The 10,927-nt window shown below is 50.4% G+C and overlaps 1 protein-coding gene across 1 annotated transcript; it reads right to left on the bottom strand.

The window, feature by feature from the left end:
- Nucleotides 1-230: 230 nt before the first annotated feature.
- LOC107515898 lies at nucleotides 231-10,560 on the bottom strand. The gene is made up of 5 exons (XM_036225061.1): nucleotides 10,520-10,560; nucleotides 10,165-10,416; nucleotides 9,933-9,988; nucleotides 1,813-1,855; nucleotides 231-1,201 (listed from the first exon to the last, which is right to left on the bottom strand). The coding sequence occupies exons 1-5, from the start codon at nucleotides 10,558-10,560 to the stop codon at nucleotides 823-825; spliced, it is 771 nt and encodes a 256-aa protein (XP_036080954.1). The 3' UTR covers nucleotides 231-822.
- Nucleotides 10,561-10,927: the final 367 nt, after the last annotated feature.

Here is a 10,927-nt window from a genome sequence, read left to right as displayed (position 1 = left end):
AGTACCCGCCAGGGGCCGCCGGCTGCCGTGTCGGAAGCAGGTGTGTGATGCTGGGGACATGGAACTGGAAGATACAACTGCAGTTTTAGCACAAACATGAAGGGCCCGGGTCTCTGTCCGTCTGTGCATCAGTAAAGTGGGAGGAGGGGTTCCTGACACCTAGCTCACACGTCGATTCATGAAACAACAGATGAAAAACACAGAGACGGGAACGTTAAGTGCTCAACAGATGGAGTCGGAATGCTTTTATTGTCATCTTTATTGCAGACGGCCCTGACGCAGGGAGAGTCCCAGTGAGACTTGGTTTCCCACAAAACAACAGCTTCCCAACAGCACCAAAGGAAACTTGCAGCTTCACATCCAGGTCTGCCGGCCTCCTGTCGTGGCCAGCTCTCTCTTCCGAGAAGGCTGTGGTGTGGGGTCACCACCTTGTTTTCAGCCTCTCATACCTGTCCTGGCCCCAGATGTTTCTGGTATTGAACCTCCAGATAGGCCTGGCTTTATTAAGCATAAACACTCCCATTCAGACAGGTCTCTGGGCTAGGAACTAAGACCCTGTGACTGTACCTCTTCCTGGAGTGGACAGCTCCAACGTGTGTCCACGAGGCCTCGTCTTCTGTGGGACTCACGCTCTCCCTCCCCGCAACCGGAGCAGAGACCCAGCCTCTCGGCCCCACCCCAAACTAGGCTGGGCCAATCGGAGTCTTTCCCAAAGATCTTGCGAACTGGCTCTATTTGAGGAGCCTCGGTCCCTTTCTATGGCAAAATTTGTAATGTGAGCTGTGGGAGCTATTTGGGCGTTCTATTTCGGGTTACGTGAAGTCAGTATGACAGAAGGAAGTCCCAGAAACAGGGACAAGGGACAAGAAAGACTCCTGACAATATCTGGGGTCCTCTCTGTGACTCAGAGCTCCGAGTCCCAGCTGCACGCCTGCTCGCCCCACGGTACGGGGTACTGCCTAGATTCTGTTTGTCCTGCACTTGCTCTAGCTGCGTTTCTGGCTCTCGTAACTTCAAGGGTTCTGGCCAGTGCACTTGGTGCTCACGTGTCCCTAAACACCAGGGTAGGGAGAGAATAGAGGCGCATGAGAATGCAGACAGGTTGATGGCAAACAACGATGTCACTGATGTCTGAAGAAAGATAATGATGACTGAGAAACGGTTCCAGGGAGGCCAAGGGCAGATGGATGAGGTGTAAGTCCTGCAGAGGGAAAAGGCGGCCACCACCTGGAACTTGAGGAGAGAGGGCCGAGCGAGCCTGGGCCATCGCCCCGCCATCACCCCCCCAACTGCCCCTGGCAAAGACTGAGGAACAGTGAGCTGTTTGCTCTCCTCTGTCAAAAGCACTGTGCGGATCATTTGAAGAACATACTATTCATGTGTTAATACAGTGTTTTTTCTAGGTCAGCCCGGATCATAACCAGGCTGTGTTTGCAGGTCTGAGTATCTGATTCCCTCAACAGCTGTCGTCATAGATGTCTGCACTGGCACAACGTCCACGGCTTATACTGGAAAAGACTTGCCGTGAAGGTGACATGCTTGTCCCAGGCACACCACACAAGTCAGATATTGGATGGAATCTGTCATTTCACAGTGCCAGAAATACCGGGCTTAAAATTCACAGGGCAGCTAATAACCCCAGCAGCCTCTGTAGCGAATCCGCTCCGCCCTTCCCGCGGCTCTGATCTTCCATTCGCTTCCTGTTTTCCCTGATCCTGATTCGTTTGCATTTTGTGTTATTGGATGCATTCTTATGAGCAACGTGAAATCTGCGGTAAAACAGAGCGCAGTATAAAGAAACGCCACACTCACCTGGCACATGGTCCTTCTTGGCTGGTCTGGGAAAAGCAGACACCTGCGGAGGCAGAGGTTGGGGTGGGGGAAAGGACGTGAGCCTCGGAATCAGCCGCTGCACCACCCCAGGCACAGGAGAGCCAGAGGTTCCTCCAAGGACCCCAAACGTTAGAACGTGATGGGGACCCAGCCCGGGGGCTTGAACTTTGTTTGTTTGTTTTTCTCTACTTAATAGGTATGTAGCTCTGTGGCTCACTAATGAATGAGCAGTCTACTACCCCATGTCCACCATAACCCAGGAATTTAACAGAAATTTATTCTGAAGAAAGTCATGAGTTTGGGCAAAGATTGAGTGGCCAAGATATTTATTACAAATTTAGCAAGACTGAAAAAAAACACAACTAAATATCCAACTGCAGAGGACTAGGGAAATGAATTTGCCACATCAAAGGGAAAGAAACATTATGCGGTGAAAAAATGAAATCACGGAAAACTATTAATAGATACCGATAGCCGAAAACGCTGGTTGAACACTACTTGTTCTAACACACACACACACACACACACACACACGTGCGCACACACTCATACAGAATAATCTCTGAAACGACGAAAGATAAAACGGTAGTAGTAGTTAGCTTTGGGGAGTTGGATAATGACCATTTAAGTTTTTTTTCTTTGTACTTTGATGAATTTTCCAAACTTTTCTATGACAAACAGGCATTTCGTATTTGATCAGTTCTGAAGAGTTATTTTAAAAATCTCTGCAGCCTACTAATCTCCTAAGCCAAAGCTCCCATCACCAGTCCTATCTATCCCCGGCGTTGGGGAAATTCACAGGAAAATATGAAACGGGTCCTTGAGGGCAGAGTCCCTTGAATGGTGCTCAGCGAAGGCAAATGGAAGTTTATTAACCTGGAGCCCTCAACTCCCTCATGGATCCTGCGAAGTTTTGTTTGTGTCTCCTCTCAAAGCTGCAATTTGGTCAACAGTGACTTTTATTAAGAACTGTGCAGGCTCCGCTGAGCCCAGCTCTGCCCGGGTAGCACCCCCGGCATGGCTCTGCCGCTTCCCAAAATGAGACAAGATCTGATGGCTTCTCCTGAGCCTTCCTCCTCCTTTGCTCATTTTCCAAGGGAACAGGGACACGGATGTTCAGGAGCAAATGTACCGCGGCCGGAATCGTCAGCCAGACCCCACAGCTAGCTCTCTCCTGAACAGACACGAGGTGGGTCTTAGGGATGTTCCTTCCTACTGAGGACAGAGACACTGGAGTTGGAGCCAAGAGGCCTGCAGAGACGCTAAAACTCCGGAATTACACAAACTCTCTGAAGAATTGTGGCGGTGCTTTTTAAAACACTGGAGACTACCTAAGTGCTTAAAAATAAAAGACTGGTTAATAAATTATGATACAATTCAAGCATGCCAAGCTATGAGATTGACTCTAACGACGACAGAAGAGATATCTAACGTGGAAAGATCTTCCAGCAATACCAGAGACTGACGAAGCAGCCCGCACGAGCAGATGATTCACGGGCGGATACCGGGGGGCCAGATGGGGTTTTCCCAGGTGCCGCGGAGTGTTAGCTAAACCACAGACATCCCGAGTTCTAAGGAGAAGCTGCCACACACACCTCAACAGGTTCTTTCCTTCGAGAGATGGAAACAATCGGAGAACCAGCTGCTGGAGGCGGGCAGTGTGGGGTTTTCTTCCCCAAGCCAGTCAGGGGGGCTCCAGGGAACAGCCCAGGGAGCCTGCAGGGATCCTGCAAAAGGGGGAACCACCCTCGCGCCCCCAGGCTGAGTGTGTGTCCACCTGCAGAAACTCTTAGGTGCCCAGGAGTTCACCAGAGGGGAGCATGAGAGAGAGTGTAGGGCACGGGGGACCCAGAAACAGGAGCCAGGTTCCCGGCTGAAGAATTCGGAAGTTAGAGGCTGGCTAAGGCCACCGTGGCGGCCCAGTGAGGACAGGGGCAGGAGTGAGAGGCACCCCATAGAGTGTGATGGAGCCTCAAAGTCCTGCTGTAGGGCACCGCATCACTCGAGTGTCTGTGATGCTGGGGTAAACCAGCCACTGCACTCACTGCCGGTCAGTCGTGTGAAAGTACCGCGCATATAATTACGCACAGTGCGTACCTGGTAACGGTGGCAGAGGACAGTGTTACTGGCTTACATATCACACTATGGCTTCTACTGTTACTTTAGAGCACACTCTTTCTACTTATAAGGAAAAGTTTGCGTGAAATAGGATGTCAGGTGATGCCAGCATCCTCCTCGGACATGTCCTCCTGACTGGATCTTGAGCTGTTTTGCACAGAAACGTGCCGCACAAGCTACAGTGTAGCCTGGGGGTCACACGCTTAGCACACGCCTCGGCATGAGGCAGGCTGTGCCGGCTAGGTGTCCGCACGTGCACCCCGCGATGTTCACGCTACCGCCAAAGCAGGTAAGGACGCGTTTCTCAGGATGCGTCCCCATCGTTAAGTGGCGCCTGACTGTACTTCCCCCGCTCGTACCCCAGCCCTGGAGGAGGGAGAAGAAATCCAGTGAGAAGAAGAAGTGCTGGCAGGAGCAGAGACAGGCCGGTCCCCCGGGGCGGTTCCACACCTGCAGCTCCGTGGGTGGGGGTGGGGGGCAGGGAGAAGCTGGACCCGGATGTGAGAGTGCCGTGTGCTCTACACGGAGCAGTCAGGGGACTGTTCTTTCTTATAACCTGGAGTGACTGGACAGCTGTGGCTTCCCTGAGATACCATCCTGTTCGGGACGTCGGGTGGGGTGAATTGTGTCCCCAGAAGATATATACTGGAGCCGTAGCCCTCAGTACCTCGGTGTGACCTTATTTAGAAATAGTCTTTGCAGATGATCAAGCTCAAATGAGGCCAGGAGGGTGGGCCCTAATCCAATACGACTGTGTCCTTATAAAACAGGAACTGAGGATGCAGAGACACACACGGGAAGAATGTCACATGAAGATGAAGGCAGAGATCGGGGTGACGCAGCAGAAACCAAGGAGCGACAGAATGCCAATAAACCCCCTCAGCCTCAGACGAAACAGACCCCGCGACACCTTGATCTTGGACTCCTGGCCTCCAGAACTGCGAGAGATCAAATTTCTGTCGTTTAAGCCACTCAGCTGGTCGTACTGTGTTACTCAGCCCCAGGAAGCTAATGCGGGGAGGCGGACCCTCCAGCGTAGGTCAAAAACAGGGGCTGGAGACACTGGCTTCCCCTTCCTGACTGTATGTATCCGCTTCAGCACATGGGATGGGATTTTATAATCGCGTAAAGAAAACTTCTGTAGAAAACACACAAAGTGTTAGCAATGGTTACCCTCGCATTGTAGGATTGTTTGCATTTGGTTTTACATAGTGCCATTTTCTACTTTTTTAAAAAAATAATTTATTTTTATGGTGACACTGCTTAACGAAACCAATAAATTTCAGCTTCCTACTTCTTAAAACAAACGTGCTCATTGTTTAATATTTAAGTATTTCATAAGAATATACGCATATCTTCCTGGGGTTTCTCTCCATGACCTCCCCCCAGAGGCCTTCCCCTGGAGGAGAAGGGCGGGTGTTGGCGATGAACTATGGCACACAGGGGGACGCCCCCGCCCGGGGACAGGAGCCGCGGGGCTAGTGCTGGCTCCGAACACCTCTCTCACACCCGTTTCCGTTCGTCTTTACCACGAGAAGGAAAAACGGAATACTCTTAAGAAAGCAACTTCCGTGTCTTGATAAATGGGAGGGGCTGCGTGTCACCGGAAGTGAGGTATGGGGGTGACAGTGGGACGCGATGGGCTGAAATCTGCTAGACACATGGTGGAGAATGAGAGTAAGGGCACCGAGTGTAGCGGTACGGGCGGCTGGGCTCACCCTCGGGGTCACGTCGATCCCTTCTCTCCTCGTTCGTCCTCTCATACCCTGAAGTGGGGGACCCTGGTCCTCCTAACAAACCTTCCCCTAACCCAGCTCCTGGATGGTCCCTGACTTCTGGCCGGCAGAACTGTGAGCCGGTGGCTACTGCTTTAAATCACTACATTTGTTGTAATGTGTGACACACAGAACCAACCCAGACTTCCACTGAGTGCTCAGCAGAAAGAGAAGGGCTGGACAGGTGACCAGAGACGACTCCCTGGGCAGTGACAGTCTGGAAGAGGGGAATGGCTGCCACTGTGGAAAGCTTCATCCTTCTAGAAATTTCTCTGACGCTGCTGGGGGAAGGGCTACAAACCCTGTTGCTCCCAGAGCTCAGGGACGACCTACTGTGTCCTGGGCTCACGCTTCTAGATCCTCCTTCCACAGGGGTTGAGTAGCGTCCCCGACAGCCCCAGCCCTGACACTCAGGGACCCAGGACCCTCCTAAGGCTGAGAAAGAAACAGCACCCTGCCCTCTTCCACCGGACCAGCCAGCACTGAGAAGCAGGCCGGAGCATCAGAACCAAGAGAGTCGACGCGGGTTAGGCCAGCAGCAGAGGGAGCAACAGCTATCAGCCCACTCTCTGCACGGCGATGCCAGAGAAATGCAAAGCCAGCGGTGGCCTGATGGTAACCATAGCAACAACAAATGCCAGCCCGTTCAACTCTTGACCAGTCTCATCGCAACCAACCTCCCGCCCTGCCCCCAACTCCCCCACCTCCCAGCTTCTACCCAGTGACAGCCAGGGAGAAGGCTTTTTGCCGACACACAATGTCTGACATTTGCTAAACAAAATACGAAACATACAAACAGCAAGAACGAGCAACCCACTGCGAACAGACAAAGCTAGGAGCAGGAGCCGACCCGATCGGAGATCTGCGTCACCAATGAATGTAGACGATGCATACGCAGCTCTAACTCACATAGATACTGACGCGGTGAGGGGAAACTGACACATCCTCCACTGCAGTAAAATCCCAGGACACAGGTTTAGAAAGGAAAATCTAGGATACGAAAAATGGAGTAAGGATGGATAGCATCTGAATAACAAGAGCTTGATCTACCGGATCAGACAGAAGAATGTACTGGATAATCAGAGAATATACATTCTTTTTAAGCACATCTGGGATAGTTATAAAAATTGAGACATAAGCTAAAAAATAAACCTCTGTAACATTTTAAAAATCAATATTGCGTAGATGCCACCCTCTAAACCAAAAATCAATAAAACCAGAAAATAGTAAAAAGGCTATGAAAATGTTTGGGATGACTGCAAGATACTACATATCAAAATTGGTGGATAATTACAAACACACACTGAAAGGAAAATTACAGCCCTAAGATATGCATTAAATAAAAACTGCAAAATAGGAAAAAAGAGCAAATCTAGAAAACATAAAATAAATATGAGCAGAGATTTAAAAAGGAGAAATCAAAGAATACAGGAGATTAAAAAAATCCTGCCACCAATGTATTACCTTTATCTATTCATGATGAAATGTGGGACAAACCTAAATCGAGGAGCATTCTGTCGTGACTGGCCTGTGCTCTTCAAAAATGCCAGTGTCATTAAAGATAATGAAATATTGGGGCACCGAAGAGATGTAAGAAAAACAGCAATGCATGATCTGAGATTTCTTTAGCTAGAAAGGGTGTTATTGAGATGATTAGTGAAATCTCAGTAAGATGTGTGGGTTAGACAACGGCATGTTATCAACGCTAGTCTCTTGATTTCGATCGTTATACTGTGATGGTGTGACAGAAAGGTCCTTGTCTTGGGGAAGCGCACACTGAAGGAGTCACACATACATGTACGGAGGGGGGAGGAAAAGAAGGATAAAGCACGCTGTTGTGTAAATGAGCCAAAGATGGTTGTGTACGGTGATCCCTGGGTTGTTTATTTCTTCTCAGCTGCCTGAGACTGTTAGCTCAGAAGGCCAGCAGCAGCAAACTAAAATGTCAACATGCAAGTGTTTTCAACACAGCCCAAAGCTAAGCAGTTCTGTAGTCATCTACAGCCGGCCTGCTCTGCCTCCCCTTAAGAGGCTCTGACCCACAGATGCCTAGGGGTTCCCTTGTCCTCTCCACTCTGGGAAGTGGCTCCTGGCGGTCTCTGCTTCCAGGGACACGCCCCCTCCCCATGTGAATTCCTCAATAAAGCTTGCATGTGCTCCTGTCACCTCATGGTTATAGCTTTTTCCTTAACTGGCCTTGAAATTCCCTGACATCCCCCCACCCCCCATAAAAATGTAAAATGTTAATATTTGGGGAATTCAGACGAAAGGTGTTCAGGAATCCTTTGTACTATTCTACTATTGCAACTTTAAATCTGAAATTGTGCCCCAGTAAAAATTTAAAAAGAGAAAACTAAAATCAATTGTTGGAAAGGAATTATTAAAACCAATAAACTAATTGGCTTATATTTAAAAATAATATATAGACTGATTTCAAGCATGACTGATCAAGAAAACAAGAGAAGGCACGCACACATAATTTTTAGACATGAAAAAGGAGACAATTTCAGTAGAGATTTTTAAAGATTATTAGACAACTACAAATGATTTAATGCTACAAAATATACCCACCCATAGAAGAAACGTCAGACACAATCAAATCCTGTTCAAGATTTTTGCACTGTGCAAAACCCGAAATGGATTTAAATCTAGAATATGTGAAAAATACTAAAGATAATTAAGAAAAAGACAATCCAAAAGAAACATACGCAAATATACGAACACACAAGTCATATCTATTGTTTACAGCTACATACATTTTGTTTACTTAACATTTTGTTAAGTAAACATTTTGTTAAGTAAACAAAAACAGAGGATATATAGAAATTTCAGGAGTTGTGACCCCAGAGATAGAGGAAGGGAAATGGAACAGGTAGGATGCCAAAGGGGTCCGTACGATATATATAAGGTTTCGGTTCTTTAAAAACATGAAGCAAATAAACTTTAACATCTGCTCAATCTGGATGATGGGTGCAAAAGTTTCTTGTTTTACTTTGCTCGGCATCTGAGATATTTTCTAATATAACTAAGTAAAAACAGTAAAAAAAAAAAAAAAAAACCATGAATTGTCACAGGGAAAATCTCCTTTAATAAGACCCAAGTTCAAGTCATAATGGGAAAACATTGATACCTTTAAAATTAGATTTAGAGTACTGGTTTCGTTTTTCTCGCCCCAGCTCAAGTCCATTCCACCTCGAACAAGAAAGCGTCAACGAAAGACAAATCCGTCATCTCTGCATCACTTCCCACCTTCACCACTGCCGTGAAAGGACAGTCTACACTATACTGTCTCCGTGGCCTCCCTTCTTCATCCATCTGCAAACGGGTGCGCTCACGCTGCCCCGGCTTCCGGTACCCAGGCCCGCTGCCACATGCTCACATCCGAGGTACATCCGCCACTCACTTTGCTCGCTACTTTGTTTCGGCCGCCATCAACTCTACTCATTGCTGGCATATTCTGACTCAAGGACCAATATATAACCATGCGTCTGCCTCGCTTAAAACGCTTCAGGCACCATCAGGATCCAGTCTGCACCCCCTAACCTACCTTCATCTGCTCCCTGAGCCACCTCCAGCCTCACCTCCCAGAAGCTCCTCTACGATGACAAATCCAGCAGCACCTGCTTGTGATGCTTCTCACCTTTGCATGCGCTGTCCCCTCCTCCTGCACACCCTTTTGCCCCTTTGCACCTACAGAGACCTGACTTCTCTTTAAGTCTGATTTTTAGGCACCCTTCCCCAGTGGGAACTGAGCGCCCTCCCCGGCTGTCCATTCACCCCGTAATGGTAACTATCAGGGAACACACACGTGAGGGTCCTTATCTGCTCACGTGACCAACATCGCCACAGGACCCCAGCCAAGGATGGGACCGGTGCTTCCCTGGGACCTGATTCAGACATTTAATAAAGGTTTGTCCGATGAAGACAAACGCTGCAGACCCCCGAAATAACGATCCTCTCACGGCCTTCCTTCGTTGCCCTCATAGCTCAGAGCCTACCGTTGGCTGCGATGTGAGGTCCACGGGGGGCGGGGGTGGGGGTGGGGGGGCTTTCCTCAGCAGTCCCTCCTGCCCAAAGGAGGCCCGGATGCCTGAGCGGGGTTCAGGGGCCTGGCTGGGCAGAGAAGCTCTGGGTCAAGGGAAGAAAACGAATCCACCATTGGGAAAGAGGGGTAACCATTCAGGGGAAAGCTGATCCCCAGCTCACCGGGGCCAAGGTAGTCACTGGATCCCCTGCAGATAGTGGACTCCGATGACGCCGAGCTGCGGGAGGACAGAGAAGCGGTGAGACCTGGCCGGCAGGTGGCCCCCGTCCCACACCAGACAAGAACCCTGACCCTCTGCCGAAGACGTCAGACGGAGCCTCCCACCAGACCCCCGCGCGGGGCCCCCCTCCCAGCGGCCGCCCGGCCCCGCAGTGTGCAGGTCACCGCACGTGCCCGCTCAATAGGCCGGTGCGGAGCCCGAGGTGCAGCGGCCACCTCAGACGAACCAGGTTCCCGGTGCCAGCCGCCCGAGACCAGCCTGCAGTCTGGAAGCACGCAGATAGCACGCAGATGGCGCCCAGAGTCCTCCCAACGCTGCGTAGGTGGCCCTGGACTCGGGCGGAACTACAACTCCCGGGAGTCTCCGCGGTGAGCTGGTTCCGGTCAGCCGTGACGCACTTCCGGCCACGGTGGCAGCTGTTGTGCCTGCGGGCGTGGCGGCGTGGCGCCGTGGGTTGGCGCAAGACAAGGCCCTGGCCGCCGTGGTGGGGCGGCGCGCTGTCGGCGAATGCGCCCCTCCCCACGGGACCGCGTCCCGCCGGGTCCGATCGGACCCCAGCCCTGCGCCATCTTGAGGGGCGGCTTATGGCCACCCCAGCGTTGGCCGCCCAACCTGGGCCAGGCCGTAGGACACGTCCCAGAAAGTTTACTGACTCGGGGGGCGAGGGGGACTTTTTTTTTTAAGGCCTATCCTTCGGGCCGCACGATAATCCCCGAAATAGGTATCGTTATCCGCATGTCCCAAATGAAGAATCGGAGGCAGCCCTTCTCAGTATTTTCACTCTGGGGGAATCCTTGAAATAATTCCCAGGTCTCAGGGACCCTCTACCTAAATATGTCTGTGGCTCATGGTAGATTAAGGCAATCACGAAATTACGCTATACTGACGATACGAACACAGTCGCCAGACCGCGTATCCAAATAGGACTCTGACCTA

This window comes from Rousettus aegyptiacus, unplaced genomic scaffold (genome assembly GCF_014176215.1).
Source record: "Rousettus aegyptiacus isolate mRouAeg1 unplaced genomic scaffold, mRouAeg1.p scaffold_m13_p_7, whole genome shotgun sequence".
NCBI classification, from domain to species: domain Eukaryota; kingdom Metazoa; phylum Chordata; class Mammalia; order Chiroptera; family Pteropodidae; genus Rousettus; species Rousettus aegyptiacus.
The sequence above is the reverse complement of the archived record's forward strand: the minus strand, read 5'-3'. Positions and strand labels throughout refer to the sequence as shown.